Here is a 17,735-nt window from a genome sequence, read left to right as displayed (position 1 = left end):
GACATTTAGGATGACCTGGAGGCGACAAGTAGCAGGCTGAAAACTGTCAGCAGGAACTCCAGAAGTCCAACAATTTGCGAACAAGAATTTAGACAAGAAGTTGATCTGAGCTGGTGACTAGCAAGGGGTACTTTTGTGGATGTAGTAAACGAGAACATGACAATGTATATGTGTATGTGTGTGTTACTTTGCTGTATTGCACAAGAAGTGAATGACGTAGGGACTTTAGAGTAGTGAGTCAGCTAAATAACAGTTAATAATCATGGTACGGTGCTCTGGAGAGAAGCGTCTAAAATGAAAAAAATACAAATGCAGCTAGAAGTACAAGTATTAAATAAAAATCCATAAAACTGAATTTTTGTAATTCGACTGGGCATTTTTCAGGATGACTCTAGTTTTTATTTATTATTTCGACACTTTTTGCTTGAACTCCCCCAGATTAGCATACACACCTGGACATGGATCACCGAATAAACAAGCACCAGGTGTGGCCAATGTTGAGTAATGCTGAGAGTGTAGAAAGCGAGAGTAGCGTTGTTAATAGCATTGTCAGAAAAGACAGGGTTTCAGTTTGTGTTTCTGTATCTCATTGAGGATATTAGTGTTTCTTCTGCAGCAAGTTATCTCGCTGTTTATTAGAGCTGAACAAAGAGTTTTGTGTTTGGATTTTTTGAACATGAGCAGTGGGACTGAAAACTACTGGAAGTCCAGCCACAAATGCTCCTCGCCTGCTTACTCCTTCAACCGGACATGAGCTGGCATGACACGACTTCCCTAAATGCGACATTTATTTTTTCCAGAGATATTCCAGTGTCTTCTCTCGCTGCTATGGTGCGTGCGTGTGCTGCTGTAGCCTTGTGTGGTTTCCTTTGGCATTAAAAAGTTCCTATCTAATACTAAACCACACATATCAGGTCGGGACTCGCTGCTGTTACTTAAGACAAACTATTTCAGCTACTGAAGATTCCCAGCAGCGGCATTTTTTGACAGGAAGCCTTATTGCTACGTTAGTTCTCAGAGTTCCCCTTTGTGTGCATATCTGTGGTTTGGTGGATACAGAAATGCGCCTGGAGCAGCTTTTCTGAGGATATATTTCCAAACTCTGTGTGATGCTTCACTTCCTGGTTTCCCAGTCAAGCTATTCCTGTTCTATAAACTCATCAGCGATATCAATGTAGTACATAAAAACATTTATTTATACATGTATTAACCATATCACATTAACGCATACTTAACATGTCTCAGCCTTTCAAAAATATTTGGAAAAGTTTGTGAAATTGTCATCTGAATTCATTTTTTGCACGAGGTCACCCAAAATTGTAGTCTTTTGAAAAAATCGCCAACCCCTGAAAGATGTTTGGAAAGGAAAAATGGTAAAGTTCACTCTGCTCCTGCCACATATGAAGGGCCAGAACCTTTGAAGTACCAAGCAAGTGAGACATGTGACTTGGGCACGAGGCATTGCTGAGTCTGCCGGAATCCACTTTCAGTCATCATGGAAGGGTGACACCGTGTCACACTTCTGAGTGATGTGAATAACAGCAGAGGAAGCACTGAAGCACTGAAGACACAAAAAAAGCCCTTTGTGAGAAGGAGATATGGAGAACCTCTGCATCTGGACTTGTGTTTATATGACTCTTTGCATTACATGCAGTCTGACTCAAGGTAAGTGCCTTCATTCCTCTTATGGTTTTTTCTCTTTGCATTGTTGGTATTTGTGATTGGAGGCCCTAGAAACATGACTTGTTGACATATCCAGTATAAGCAACATTCCCAACATTTGAAAATGAAGCTATAAGACTGAATATGAACTTCAAATTGAAGAAGGGGAACAGTCCATGATTTAAGCAGTTCTTTACATGTATTCATTTAGCTGGTGCTTTTCTCCAAAGTGACACACAACTATTGATCCATTTATACAGCTGGATAATTTCAGGGGGGAATTTAGGAAAAAGGGGGGGTGCGGTGGCGCAGTGGGTTGGACCGCAGTCCTGCTGTCCGGTGGGTCTGGGGTTCGAGTCCCGCTTGGGGTGCCTTGCGACGGACTGGCGTCCCGTCCTGGGTGTGTCCCCTTCCCCCTCCGGCCTTACGCCCTGTGTTGCCGGGTAGGCTCCGTGACCCTGTATGGGACTAGCGGTTCTGAAAATGTGTGTGTGTGTGTGTGTGAATTTAGGAAAAATACCTTATTCTAGGGTATTATAGCTGGAGGTGGGATTCAAATCTGTGACCTTTGGGTCCAAAGGTGGCAGCTGTACCCACTTTGCTACCAAGTGTACTTCCCTGTGAGGTACACACGAGCTACTAATAAAAGAGTAACAGCTGTTGCTTGAAAAATCCTGTAAAGTATTATACATCCTGATACAGCCAAGCCTCAAAGCAAGAGGAAAATTTGCTGTATTTGCCAATAAAAGCTGAAATTGTTTTTTCTAACCTGTTTCCTTGGACAAGGTGAATGTGTCTGACCATATGTCATGTGCTGAAATTGTGGAAAGGGTGCAACATATGCAGAATATGGATGAGGATGATTACATGTATGCCGACTCAATCGTTATAACTGCTTCAACCTAAAATCAAGAATAAAGCACTTGCGTTAAGTTTTTTATCAATACATTATTCACAAGTTGCCCAAAATACTGTGTGTGTCACAGATGGCATATTTCACTCTGATTCCTTCATTACTATTTTAACCTTAATGGAACCAAGATATCCATTTATTTACAAATGATAGTTTTACAAATGATTCTGTTGACTAAATGAAATTTCTGTAACAAATGTTACCATTTACAAAATTTTAAATGCTATTCAATACCTGTTTTCAGTTTGCAATAAATGATAACCAATATCATTAATAACTTTCTGAGAATATGTAACAGATCCAGATTTCTTTTCTCAGCCAAACTTTTCAGTGAAAGCTAATAAAATCTTCTATCTATAAATCCTTAATCTACAGTATCTCCAAGAGCACTGGATTGCCAACAAATTAATGAAGAAACAACTATTGCTAACATTCAGCCCACATGCATAGCCCCAGTCCTGTCTAGTTAAAATATGAGTGGTTTTTAATACGGATGTTTGTGCCTGATGCTAATATAATGCATGGATTTACCACTGATATGTCAACTCAAAAGATAAAATGTAACAGGTAAAAGCAGGACAAAGAAAACAGGAAAAACCAAAATTCTAATTTCTTTCAAATGATCATGAAAATCATTGTACTCACATTTCTAACTTAATGTCCTACTAAGAAACTTTAATTCAGAGGTCAGCAATCTGAAGTCTCTTTGACCCATATACAGTAACTACACTGGCACAAAAAGCAAGATTCGACCATGATTTTGACATATGGTAACTAATATTTATTTTTAATATGACTGACAGCTATGTTCCCTTAATGTTTGTGCTAATAATAGATCCTCTATATTTATATAGTAACTCGATTTGGGGAGAAAAAAGAAGGAAGTAGAGCATGTATTGTCTGTTTCCCTTTAGTTTCTTTCCCTATCTGCCACACAGAGATAAGTTGGAGTTTACATCAGAGAGCTTCAGCTGCCTGTTTCACTAACATGCATATTTCTGTTCAACATAATAAAAAAGCAGAATAGGAAAATATCTGCTAGACATGTATTTTAATGAATAAGTTACAGTTGTAAAGGGTCCATGCTGAATCAGAGTATGCTGACTCCTTAAGTTAACACAACTGAGATCAGAAGTCTGTTTGTAAATCTAAAATCCCTTTCACTACCAAATCAGAATCACTCAAAGTTTAGTCACAGTATCATACACAAAAGGGCAGGAGACAGGAGGTAGGACAGGAGTGTGGGATGTTTAAGTAATTGTTCTAAAGACAAGGCAAGAATCATGGTCTGGGACAGGTGTGACTTGAAAAGTGGAGGCACGAATGTCATTCTGTGGAATGCTCTGATGTTAAAGCCAAAGTACAAAGCAAAAGTCGTGGACGAGGGAATCAGGATGTGCGGAGGAGGAGTCGGGGATGGAGAAACGGGCAGGAACACAGGGCAAGGGACAAGCAAGGTGAAGTGGCTGGTTGCGAACACAAGAGGCGGCTGTCTCAATGAGATTCCGAAACCTGGGAATGGTGGTGTGGCCCACTGATTCCTGCCAGGTGCGCTTGACTGGGGTGCGGTCTGGGGCGTGACACAGTCCCTCCCCCACAGGTGGCTCTTGCTGCCCCCTTGCCAGCGCTTAGAGTCCAGGAGGGAACGGATGGTGTAGGCCAAAGCTCCATCCACCTGCAACAGAGGTGGGGCATGGTCGTGGTAGGTGCATGGAGGAGACAGGTCTTAAAGGGCCCTACATACTTGGGACTAAGTGTTTGGGATGGCGGTGTCAGCTTTATGTCCCTGGTAGAAAACCCGGGTTGGAACAATACAGCACGGCATATCTTATCCGTCTGTGGTTTGTATTGCTGACTGCTCTGTCGCAGGTGTTCTTGCACCACCTGCCAGACCTGCCTGCTTTGCTGAGGCCAGGCATCCACTGCTGGCACCTTGAAGGGGCCTGGGTGCTAGGAAAACAGAGATGGTTGGTACCCTAAGAGACACTGTAATGAAGACAATCCTGTGGAAGAATGGGAGAGTGAATTATGGGTGTATTCGGCCCATGTCAGGAAGCGTGACCATTTGGTCTGGTCATTGCTGCATAACTTCATAGGAATCATGGCAGGTCCTGGTTCAGGAATTCTACCTGACCGTTAGCTTGTGGATGGTACCCAGAGGACAGACTGAAGGACACTCCAAGTCTCTGCCAAAATGCTCTCCACATGCGCGACGTGAACTAAAGAACTCGATCTGATATCCTCGGGTGTTTACGATCGCAAAGGGGACAGTTGTCTCAAAGAGATTCTGCAACCTGGAAGCAGTGGTGTGGCTATCTGTATACTCTGTCCCGCTGATTCCTGCCAGATGCGTTCAATTAGGGTGTGATCCGGGGTGTGAGACAGAGACGTCATGGTTTTGCAAAACCTTTGGACAAATAAAAATAGTGGATTGGTGTTTTTCAGAGATCCTTTCAAGTTTGTGAAGGCTCTGTTTGATAAGGAGAAGTCCGGGACGTTAAGGATAGAAAATCATGAGCTGAATGGTTATCTGCGTGAGGTGTACTCTAGTGAAGAGCATGATGGTGGACTAGAGTTGCCTGCGGACATCCCCCTTGTAGGGGAGATAGGGTGGGAAATGGATGTGTGGATGTGTTCCCCCTGAGGTGGGGAGAGATGCAAGATGTGGTGCAGCAGGCAAAGGCCTCTTCGGCACCTGGCCCAAACGGAGTACCATACGGAGTGTTTAAATGTGCTCCGGGTGTACTAAAATTTTTGTGGATATTGATGGCTGTTGTGTGGAAGAAGTGGCAAGGAAGTTGGTAGCATACTTGAAAGCCAACAGGCTGATTTACATTTATTCATTTAGCAGATGCTTTTGTCCAAAGCGACATACATCTCAACAAAAGTACAATTTATGCATGACATTAAGATTAAGAGACATAGTTGCAGACGTGATTCTTAAGTAAACCTACATTTGTTACTTACCACTTGCTGCACCGAGGTTCATCGTTCAAGTAGGTGCATAAAACACAGGATAGACAAATCCTGATACCCTCCACCCATTTTTTTTAATAATATCAAGATACACAAGCAAGCAAATACAATGCCGGAGTAGTGGCCAATAAAAGGCTTTATCTGGTGATGCTCATGAAGTTACGGTGCATTGAACATTTACACCGTACATAAGCTGGAGAAATCTTGGGCGAAATGGGTCCAGAAAAGGTAAGTTTTCAGATCCTTCTTGAATGTAGACAGAGTTTCTATAGTTCTGAGTGAGAGGGGAAGGTCGTTCCACCACAACGGAGCCAGAACTGAGAACCTCCGTGCTTTACCTTTCATGCACGGGACCACCAAGCAAGCAGAAGTAGATGAGAGAAGGGGTCTAGCTGGGGTGTAGCGGTTGATCAAGACCTGTAAATAGCTGGGAGCAGTTCTATTGATGCATTTGTAGACAATAACCAGAGTCCTGAATTTGCTTCGGGCAGCTATAGGAAGCCAGTGCAGAGAAATGAGAAGAGGAGATACGTGGAAACGCTTTGGCAAATCAAACACAACTTGTGCAGTAGCATTTTGTAGAAACTGCAGAGGTTTGATGGCAGTAGCAGGAAGGCCACACAGAAGAGAGTTGCAATAATCCAGGAGGGAAGTCACCATGGCCTGGACAAGTAGTTGAGCAGAATCAATTGTGAGGTAGGGATGGATCTACGAATATTATGCAGGATGTATCTGCAGGACTGCGTTGTGGCTTCGATGTGCTGAGAGAAAGACAGACTTGCGTCAATCATTACTCCCAGACTCTTAGCCAAGGAGGTAGGTGAGGTGAGTGAGTTGTCCAGTTTGATCGATAGATTGTGACAGGGGGATGGGCCAGCTGGGAGGTAAAGAATCTCTGATTTGGAGAAGTTGAGTTGGAGGTGGTGATCAGACATCCATGAAGAGATATCTGACAAGCAGGCAGCAATACATGCGGAAATGTCTGATGCACCAGGTGGAAAGGAGAGGAATAGTTGAGTATGATCAGCATAGCAATCATGGGAGGCTATGACCGGACCGAGAGAGGAGGTGTAGATCGAGAAAAGAAGAGGACCAATACCGAGCCCTGCGGGACACCGGTTGAGAGAGGCAGACGAGAAGAACGAGAGCTCCGCCAGACCACTTGATATGATCTGTCTCTTAAGTAGGACTCAAACCATCTTAGTGCCACACCTTTGATCCAAAGCTGGTTAAGAGAGGAGAGTAGAATCCGTTGGTTGACTGTGTCGAACATCGCAGACAGTTCGAGGAGGATGAGAACTGAGGAGAGGGAGGTGGCTCTGGCAGCTTGGAGAGCATCAGACACCACCAGAAGAGCCGTCTCAGTGGAGTTGAAACCCGACTGATAACCATTGAGGAGACTGTTCCGGGTAAGGAAATCAGACAGTTGATCTCATGCTGCCCCCTCTAGGGTTTTAGACAGGAAGGAGAGGAGAGAGACCGGTCTGTAATTTCCAACTAGATTGGGATCCAGGGAGGGTGTTTTTTTTAACAGAGGTGAAATTAGAGTGCTTTTGAAGGCAGCTGGGAAACAGCCAGAGGAGAGCAAGGAGTTGATGATCTCAGAGATGAAGGTGGAGAGTTGCAGGGAAATGTTCTGTAGGAGTGACGATGGGATTGGGTCAAGCGAGCAGGTGGTGGCTCTGCGCAGTATCATGAGGTCAGAGATTTCTGATTCGGAGAGCTGCTTGAATTTGGAGAGGATAGCTTCACAGTGCAGTCCAGCGTGAACCGAGGAGGTTGATGCTAAGAACTTGTCGGGAATTGCTTTGACTTTGCCTCGGAAAAACAAGCAAAGTCGTCAGCAATTAGAGAAGAGGGAGGAGGAGATGGTGGGGGACACAAAAGGGAGGAGAAGGTCGCAACGAGTCTGTGTGGCTTTTTTTAGATGCAGACTGTATTTTTTTGTGGAAGAAGGGGATTTTAGCTGAAGAGACAGCAGATTGAAAAGCAGCTAAGAGTGATTGGTAGGCATCCAGGTCCAATGGAGTTTTGGATTTACGCCATCTTCGCTCTGCAACCCGCAGTTTGGTCCTGTTAGCACGTAATGTATCAGACAGCCATGGGGTAGCGATGGGACGTGCTGGTCTAGAAGACAGAGGACAGAGAATTGAGGGAGGAGGATAGGGCAGAGAGGAAAGTGTTAGTGGCATCATCTGTAGATAGATCCGAGAATTGCGCAGCAGAAGGGAGAGTGGTCAGAGTAGCAGAAGCAAAGCATTAATATGAGAGAGATTTTAAGTTGCGGCAAAAGGTGACAAAGGGAGCAGAAAGAGGCAAGGAGTTAATGGTGAGGTAGGGTTGAAAGGAAATGAAAAAGTGGTCAGAGATATGCAGCAGAGTGACAGAGAGGGCAGGACAGCCACAGTTGCGGGAAAATGCAAGGTCAGGACAGTTGCCTGCTTTGTGAGTAGGAGGGGACTGGGACAGGGAGAGATCAAAGGACTGCAGGAGTAACAGAAGGCTGCTTGCATGAATGTCATCAACATGCAGATTGAAGTCACCCAGGAGAATCAACGGAACGTTGTCCCCTGGCAGGGAGCTCAACAAGATGTCAAGGTCATCCAAGAAGCAGCCAAGAGGGCTAGGAGAGCGATAAAGAACAACTACAACAAGAGTGATTGGGGCAGTGATAGAGACAGCATGCCATTCAAATGAGGACAGATCATGCAAATGAAGAGGAAGAATAGAGTATTCCCTTCGGGGAGAGATTAGCAGGCCTGTGCCTCCACCTCTGCCGGAGGAACGAGAGGTGTGAGAGAAGAAATAGTTAGTGGAGAGTCCTGCAGGTGTGGCTGAGTTGTCTGGGGTGATCCACGTTTCATTTAGGGCCAGGAGGTCCAGTGAGAGATGGGAGATGTAGGCTTATATGAAGTCAGCCTTTCTCACAGCAGACTGGCAGTTCCAGAACGCCATGGAGAAAGTAAAGTAAGATGGAAGGTTTGACAAGTGAGGATAGACCAGATTACTGTAGCAACGAGAGCGCCCAGGTCTCCGGCTGTGGTGAAGTTGCACGGCTCGCTTACCGTAGAAGACTTTGATGGTCAACATGTTGGGCGCATGTGCCAGTGGCCTTCCTCGATGGCCTTTCACAGGTAGACTCCCTTGTCTTTTCACCCTGAGTCTTCGCACCAAGAAGCTACGCTACAGATCACCAGCCGCTATTTAAACTGGGCTACTGCCTATCAACTGAGATTCCTAATTAAAACCGAAACTACTCCAACAATGGCGACCAAAACAAACAATCAAATAGACATAATTAATCGAACCACCGAGTCATGCCCACTCCCCACTACGGGACACAGAAAAGATCCGGAGAACATTCGTCCGACAAACCATTAAATATTACTTAACAATATTTAACAAACAAATTAACTACAATACCACGCAACACTACACAGACACACAACCGATTGTGTCTATCCGCACAGCTACACAACACGAATGCGCGTCGGGAAAAGAGGTAGCAAAACAATTACACTTACCTGAAACACCACGACAGCACCTCCAACGCAAAATATAGTGCACAATAAATGCACAAAATACACACACACACACACACACACACACACACGTCCCAAACAGGGTCACGGGGAACCGGAGCCTAACCCGGCAACACAGGGCGTAAGGCCAGAGGGGGAAGGGGACAGACCCAGGACGGGACGCCAGTCCGCCGCAAAGCACCCCAAGTGGGATTCGAACCCCAGACCCACCGGAGAGCAGGACTGCGGTCCAACCCACTGCGCCACCACACCTCCGTATTGCGCAAAATATAATGCACAAATTAATGATTGATACCTCAGTGCAGAAAGCGGGGCTTCCAGGATGCTCAGAGTGCTTGGAGCACACCAGTATGATTTGGAATCAGATTCAGTCTGCCAAGAAGGAGAAAAGTGATCTCTGTGTGGTGTTCCTGGATTTAGCTAATGCTTATGGGTCAGTTCCGCACAGTTTGCTGTAGGAGGCGTTCAGGTTTTTTAAGGTTCCTGGAAGTGTTAAAAGGCTGGTGAAAGCTTACTTTGCAGATGTTCAGTTTTGTTTTAGTACAGAAAGCTATACAATGTCTTGGCATCGTTTGCATGTTAGAATCATAGTTGAATGTACAGTTTCGCCATTGGCTTTCAAAGTGGCAATAGAAGTTATTATAAGGGCTTCCAAATGGGTTGTTGGTGGTGAGGGGCTGCGGGATAGGACACGCCTACCCCCTATTAGAGCATATATGGATGACATGACAACCGTTACGGCTCCGGCTCCTTGTACGCGTCGTTTGTTATCTAAGCTCAATGAGAATTTGAAGTGGGCTAAGTTGAAAATTAAGCCAAGTAAATTGAGGAGTCTCTCAATTGTTGGTGGGAAAGTGGTACAGGAGAACTTTTTTATCAATGGGAAAGTAATTCCTTCTATTCTGGAGAAGCCAGTGAAGAGTTTGGGTAGATGGTATAGTTCTGTATTAAGTGATAAGGAGCAGGTTGTGGCACTAAGGGAGGTGGTTGTGGAAGGCATAAAGAGCATTGATGCATCCCTCCTCCCTGGGAAGTTAAAGTTGTGGTGTCTGCAGTTCGGGCTCTTGCCACATATTAGGTGGCCACTTACGGTATATGAGCTTTCTGTCCGGGAGGTGGAAAAGCTCGAGCGGGTTATTAGTATGGCAATAAGAAGATGGCTGGGAATGCCACGCTGTTTAAGTAGTATAGGGTTATATGGTAAGGGCATGTTGGAGCTGCCGGTATCAAGTTTGGTGGAGGAGTACAAGTGTGCAAAGGTGGGTTTGGCGCTGACTCAAACGGAGTCAAAAGATGAGATTGTGAGGAAAGTGGTGCCCTCAGTGAGGACAGGTAGGGGGTGGAATCCCAGAGATGCAGTCCAGGGCGCAAAAGGGGCACTGATGCTATTGGATGTGGTTGGGCAAGTGCAGAGAGGGAAGGCAGGGTTTGGCTCTGGCCATTTGCGGCGGTTGTGGAGTGCTGCCCTGGAGGCAGACAGACGGCGGCTGGTTGTTGAGCAGGTCTGGGGGCAGGAGGAGGAGGTGAGGGGTGGAAAGGCGGTCGCATTAGTTAAGCAGGGTCAGTGGGTCAACTGGAAAGGCGTGGAGAGGAGGAAGCTACGCTGGCAAGATGTGTGGGCGATGGAGGCGAGTTGCCTTAATTTTATTGTTGGAGCAACTTATGACGTGCTATCAATGCCACAGAATGTTAAGCAATGTGCAGGTGGCAACTGTTCTTGTAAATTGTGTAGCAGTGTGTTGATGCTGAGGCACATTTTGTCAGGGTGTAAGATTAGTTTGGGGCAGGGGTGCTATACTTGGCACCATAATAAAGTTGTTAGATGTTTAGCAGGTGTGTTTGAGAGCAAGTAGCAAGTTGTGAATTCTCTGCCTGTTGGCAGTTTAGCTAAAGCAATCGGTTTTGTGCAGGCAGGAGAGAGTAGCACTATGCAACAGCAGACGTGCCTTGGTAGGTGGGGTAACGGACTGGACTGGAAGCTGTTGGCTGATGTGGGCAAGCAGCTCCAGGTTCCGCAGGTCATTGCTGTTACTTCACTGCATCCAGACATGGTGTTATATTTGGAAGGTGAGCGTATTTTGTACTTTGTAGAGTTAACAGTACCATTCGAGGATGCTATGGGGGAAGCATACGAGTGGAAACTGTTAAGGTATACGGATCTGGTGGCAGAGGCAAGGGACTGTGGATGACAGGCTCATTTGAGGCCAGTAGAAGTAGGTGTAAGAGGGTTTATGGCTAAATCAGCTACGGCATTGTTGGGGAAGTTCGATGTTAAAGGCAGGGGTGAAGGAGCTGTCTGAGGCAGCAGAGAAGGCAAATCAGTGGTTGTGGTTGAAAAGAGAGCAGGGTAGTTAAGGTAATAGGTTGGAAGGAGGTGTGTAGTAGTGGAAAATTGGTGGCAGGTGGTGAGGAATGGGAGGCAGCTGGTGTTAATTAAGGAGGTGTGGCCTTGTTAAGTAGGATAGTTTAAATTTGTGGAGTGGCACATTGGCAGTTGGTTTGGCAGCAGGTATGGAGGAAAGGTTAGAAGGTATACATTGAGCTGTGGTTTAACTGGTTTGGTTAGTGGGGTTGGAGTATTTGTTGAGCCTTCCGGGGGTGTCGTGGGCGTCGTGGGCCTAATTCACTGAGACACTGATGAAGGGAGGTGCCCATTTGATAACCTCAATGAAATACTCATGTTGGTACCCAGCTGGTCTCGTTTGTTTGTGTGGTTGGTGAGTTAGGCTTGGTCTATTGGTTTGGCTTTGTTGGGGTTGGTTGGGTTTTTTTTTTTTTTTTTCCCCTGTTGGTGGGTTAGCCTTGATTTGGTTCTTTGTTGGTGGGTTAGACTTGGTTTGTTGGTTTGGTTTTCTTGGTGGTGTGGTTTGATGGGTTTTATGTTGGTGAATTAGACTTGATCTCTTTTTTTTTTTTTTTTTTTTTGTCGGTGGGGTTTGATGGGTTGGTGTGATGGTTGGGTTTTTTGTGTTAGCCGTTTAGGCTGGCTTTTTGGTTTGGCTTTGGTGGGATTGACTTGTTGGCTTGCATTTTTGTTGATTGTATAGTTTGATGGTTTTAAGTTGGTGTGTTAGACTTGATTTGTTGGTTTGGTTTTATGGTTGGTTTTTTTTTTTGTGTTGTTGGGAGTAGGCTTGATTGGTTTCTGTTGGTGGTTGAGACTTGGTCTGTTGGTTTGGCTTTGGTGGGTATGGATTGATAATTGGTTTTTTTGTTAGTGGGATGGCTGGATCTTATTTTGAAGGCTTTTTTTTTTTTTTTTTTTTTTTTTTTTTCTTGGGTTAGGCTTGGTTTAAGTGTTTTATTGGTAGGTGTGGTTCGGTTTTTTTTTTTTTTTTTTTGGTGGGTTAGGCTTGGTTTGTTGGTTTGGTTGGTGGCACCAATTTTGGTTTGGTGGGTGGGTTGGAGAAGCCAATTAAGCTTCTTGTTCTCACATCATAAAGATGTTTGTTGGCTATGCTGGGTGTTCTCTGTGGCTTCAGGTTGGTGGTTGGACTGGGTCCTTGTGTACAGCCATTGAAAAATACGCACAGGGTATAACATCTTTTCCTGTGTATCTTGAATGATTTAAAAATCCTCTCTAAGACTTAACTATTTTTATGAGCTCCAAACGACAGTACATTTTAAACTAATTTAAAATGAGGAAGGCAGCACGATAGTACAACATGTAGTGCTGTTATTTCACAGCACCTGGGCTCTTTGGACATAGGTTCAACTCCAGCTCAGTCTGTGTGGAGTTGACAAGGTTTTTCCTTTTTTTGTGTAACTTTCCTCCAGGTGCTCTGTTTACTCCCACATTCTTTGGACATGTCTTGTGTCCCATCCAGGATGTACCCTTCCTAGCCTAGAGCACAATGATTCCAAGATAGGCTCCGGACTACCAAGACTCTGACATGAAGAAGCTGTTAACGAAAGCAAGCAAGTGAATTAAAATTAAAGATAAACCATTTCCACAACATACTAATCAGTCTGCAAAGTTAACTGACTGGTCTCATAAGCATGTTATGTTCTTTAGTCACCTTTAACTTTATTGTGTACCCAATCAATAAAATATGACATTCCTCTTTATTTATGGGTCAGGTTGTGAAAAAGTCTTTGATAGTGCTATAATACATAAAAAGATGTTTTAAGCCTTCATATTTTTACATTTTATTATTATTGCTGTGTTTTATTTTTACATTTTCACTAACTTCAAATACATTAAAACTTAAAACTTTTTAATTGCCATTTTAATTGTTTATCTGTAAACATGCACAACACTCACCGACTGGTTATAATTTTGGGACACTCAAACACCAGCCATGCGTTACTTCATCTATTGCACACCACACTACATACTGTTATGTTCAGGCATTTTTCCTGAACCACAGGAATCAAAAACAGTTTTTGGACCACAACAAACAAAAACTTCAGAAAATGGATCAGCGAAGAAAATCCAATTAAAATAAATACACTAGAAAAAAATGTTTATTCAGCAATTTATTTGTAATTCAAACATACATAACATGGGGAGCCATGTTTCCTTTCCTTGATCATGATCTATTCTGCTACATTTCTAGAACAGAGGAAGGAGTATTTCGACTTGAACAGCAGTGTGAATTTGACCTGCATCAGTAAAAACTTGTCATCGATTCTGCACAATATATGGAAGATTCACATCAATAATTTCAAGTGTGTAATAGCATCTGCTATTGATGAAGATGAAAAAGATACTTGTAAGGATGGAAAAGTACTTCACAGCATGAATAATGGAGAATCCTACCTTCACATTCCTCGCTTTACAAAAAAAGATGAAGGACTTTATCACTGTGAGACAGTGTACAGAGGGGGACGTCACTCCGCAGAAATCAAAGTGTACGCTAGAGGTAAGAATTATTTCCTCAGTGAAAAATTTCACCTTTGAAAAGACAACTAATTTTTTGATGATGGAAAACATATACACATTGATTAATTTCAGCAATATGTTGATACAGCCATAATGTCTTTGTATATTTCAAGTATACTAAGTTCAGTATCACATCTCATGATTATTAATATGTTCTTTTGGTGGGTTTCAGCCTCCCTAAGCATATCCACCAGGCTGGATGCAGACCACAGGGTCGCTGTGTGTTCAGCCACAGGAGCTCCTCCAGGTGTCTCCATCTCATGGAGGACATCATGGAACTCAACCGGTAACCAGAACTGCACACCAAACCCAGATGGCACCTTCGACATGGAGAGCCGTGTCAGCCTGCCTGATGGTGTCAATAAAACTGACCTGGAGTGTATCGTCACACATCCTGACTGGAACAAGAACCACACTGAGATACTTCATGTTCCTTCTTTGCTCAGTACGTGTCAGTGGTTTTGTGAAACTTTTAAACTCTTTGACTAATTTTGGTACATTTGGGACAAAAGTGACTTCTCTAGGACACCTTATAGCGTGAAGTTACTTACAGTAACTTACCCATTATTATAGCTGCGGAATTTCTAAATTGAGCAATAAAGAGTAAGTACCTTGTACAAGGGCAGTATAACAGGAGGTAAGATTTGAACCTGCAACCTCCGCACCACCTGCAAATCCACATTTTACAACAAACTCGTTTAGTCTTTGAAGTAATCAGACTGCCATTCTTTTCCTCTTTCATTTTAATAAAAATTGTTCCGCTTTCGCTATCATTTTGTGTTCATCTTCTGAACAGGCCGGTCAGGTCAAATCCAGCTCTGGTATGGCCTCTAATGACATACTATGTTTGTCAGGAACCAGGTGTCAGCTGGACATGCTTTCCTCAGATTTTTACCCAGTCGTCTTTCCATGTTGCTGAGAAACTGAGCTCCATTGGTGTGAGACCACAGCCTTCCCACACAGGCACCTAGCAAGCAGCCTTACTGGGCTTCTCCATCCCTGGGGGTCTGCATTCTGTTATTTAAAAAACACACATGAACTGTAGGATTAGCCCCCTGTAGTGGTTTAATATGACCCCACTTGATCTGTTTGCATGATGCTGAAACTGAGAATTTTTTTGCTCATCAGCAACATGCTTTTTTTTAAAATTTCAGTTTTTCCAAATGTTTGGCTCGATCTGTGTCTGAGTATTGTAATGTTTAACGGCGAATACTCTTTTCAGGATCGTCCCAGCATCTCTGGCAGTGGATAATAATATCTGTGTGCTCTGTCTGCTTTTTAACGGGAGTACTGACTGGACTCTACGTCACAAGGAAGAATCTCAGTAAAATAAGGTATTTACCTTATGGTGAAATAGAGGCTTGGTACATTTTATTGTGCTCGCTGTGCAAAAAAAATCCGAGTTGCTTTCTAAAATTTTACAAAAATGTAAAATCTGAAAAAATGAATCGATCATGAGTGATTCATAAATTAAGCAGTAGATGCTTCATAAAACATACATCAACCTTTCTGGTTTCTGTGTTAACCAGGAGCTGTAAATTCAGCTTTCCCCGCCCTCCACCTCCTCACACTATGGTAAAGGTGCGTAATGTGTGATAATAATTTCAAATGTATGGTTGCTCTATATATGGCACAAACACATTTTAGTTATTACCATTTATTTTCATTGTTACTTTTAAAAAAATATTTCCCAAAAGAGAAATAACTGGTCATGTTTTTGCATAATGTGTCAACAGCAGTAAGTAAAGCAACCACACAAATGTAATTCCATGATAACTTGCTGGTTTTAAGTCAGAGTGGGCAAATGTATTTGTATTTTTATGTGTGTCCATACTGATGTAATACTGGATGTACAAATGTCTTATAGTGGTATTCTTTTTGGAAATGATTTGTTTAATGAACAATGCTCAAAGTTTCACATTTACTTAGCAGAAACAGCAGTGGCCCTGTGCTGATTTATGGAAACCACAGAAAACTTTTTCACCAAGTACACTATGTCTCTCCATTACATCCAATTACTCATTCAGTTGATGTTTTTCTCCAGAAGCAACTTACAATGTCAGTCTAACTACAATTATTAACCCATTTATACATGTGGGTAATGATACTACAGCTGTTATGGGGTAGGTACCTTGCTCAATGGTTGTATAGCTAGAGGTGGGGATCAAACCAGCAACCTTTGGGTCTAAAGGCAGCAGCTCTAGCTACTACACTACCAGCTACCACTTATCTCATTTCATGGCACTGATGAGTCTTCTCTTTTTTTTTAATTAAATTATGAGATTTATCACAGCAAATCCCAGATGAGAACTGATATCTGGAGCAGGAGCTGTCACACAATATGTCACAAGCGCCTGGATTGCTGACCTCTGCTTATGATGTTGTGTTGATATTGACACCTTGTAGTGCAGTGGTTGGAGTTTCTGCCTTTGGATACAAAGGATGTAGGTTGGAATCACACCTCTAGATCTAGTACCCTTGAGCAAGGTACTAACCCTAAAATTTCTCCAGTATAAATACCCAGCTGTATGAAGAGGTAGGTTAACATAGGTCATGTTGGAGAAAAGTGCTCGCTAACCAAATAAATGTAAATTTAAATGTTCAGCCACAGGACGTGGAAGAACTGGAACCCTACGCCAGCTATGTGCAGCGAGTCAACACCATCTACAACTCCTCTGCTGAGCTCTGCAATGTGTAGCTCCACTTGGAGAAGCACAATTGCAGTGGTATGGAGGATGGACGAGCGGAGGACGGACGAGCGGAGGACACTCACAAACACTCAGGAAGCCTGAATCTGAAGTGAGTGGGTCTGCTGTTCCCAGGACTCTCCTCACTTCTGTAGCATCATCTTGTTTCAGCCTGAGGTGGAAAACCCTCGCAGTGAGCACAAAGTTGACATTTCTCTGCTGAAATCATTGAAATGACCCAAGATCAAGTGAAGTGCTTTCAGATATGAGTGAGATTGACCATGCTCTCTAGTATTGGTTAGGGCAAAATCATGTGAAAAGAACAAAAACCTGAAAATTTTGGGTTAAACTGTTCTTCAGCACTCAGAACATGACTAGAATATATGCCGTGTTTCCACTCATTTCTCCAGAAAAAAATGTTTCTCTGCTCTTTTTTTAAGTATAATTTTCACTATTATTGATAATTATTGGTGGCACAGCAGTACACCATACCTTCTTCTTCAGGTTTAGTTCAAGTGCTGCAATCATTGGCTCTTGGGCAAAAGTGCAATTCCACTTTGTTTTCTTTAAACACGTTAAGTACAACACTGTGTTAAAAAAAACCACTAGAAACATTCAAAATAGGGTGGGTGCTTTTGGATTACATATTTTGTTTTGGACAATAAAATGCATTTATTTGTCTTATTGTGTATGAAGCACTGACTCAGACTGTAAAAAATTTAGATAAAACAGATCATGTTTATGGAGACTCTCAGACACATGGTCATTTATCCCACAGAGACACTTTACTTGATGTCAGACTCCATCTAGTGGAAGGCAGGAGTGTATGTAAACGCACGCGCACACGCACGCACACTCTTAAACCGCTTGCAGGGTCGGGGTGAACCACAGCCTAACCTGGCAACATAGGACGCAAGTCTGGAGGGGGAGTGGACACACCGAGGACAGGATGCCAGTCCATCGCAAGGCACCCCAAGCAGGGCTCAAACCCCAGACCCACCAGAGAGCAGGCCCCAGTCAAACCTGCTGCACCACCACACCCCCCTACAAAATACTGTCCTTAAAATTGT

The 17,735-nt window shown here is 43.5% G+C and overlaps 1 protein-coding gene across 1 annotated transcript; it reads left to right on the top strand.

The window, feature by feature from the left end:
• Nucleotides 1–1,569: 1,569 nt before the first annotated feature.
• Nucleotides 1,570–16,902, top strand: LOC108920046 (cell surface glycoprotein CD200 receptor 1-A-like). Its single transcript, XM_018728501.2, has 6 exons — nucleotides 1,570–1,665; nucleotides 13,653–13,958; nucleotides 14,151–14,423; nucleotides 15,201–15,312; nucleotides 15,508–15,559; nucleotides 16,584–16,902. Exons 1-6 carry the CDS (start codon nucleotides 1,599–1,601, stop codon nucleotides 16,674–16,676), a joined length of 903 nt encoding a protein of 300 aa, XP_018584017.2. The 5' UTR covers nucleotides 1,570–1,598; the 3' UTR covers nucleotides 16,677–16,902.
• The last annotated feature ends 833 nt before the right edge of the window (nucleotides 16,903–17,735 follow it).

This window comes from Scleropages formosus, chromosome 14 (genome assembly GCF_900964775.1).
Source record: "Scleropages formosus chromosome 14, fSclFor1.1, whole genome shotgun sequence".
NCBI classification, from domain to species: domain Eukaryota; kingdom Metazoa; phylum Chordata; class Actinopteri; order Osteoglossiformes; family Osteoglossidae; genus Scleropages; species Scleropages formosus.
This window is presented reverse-complemented; position numbering and strand designations above follow the sequence as displayed.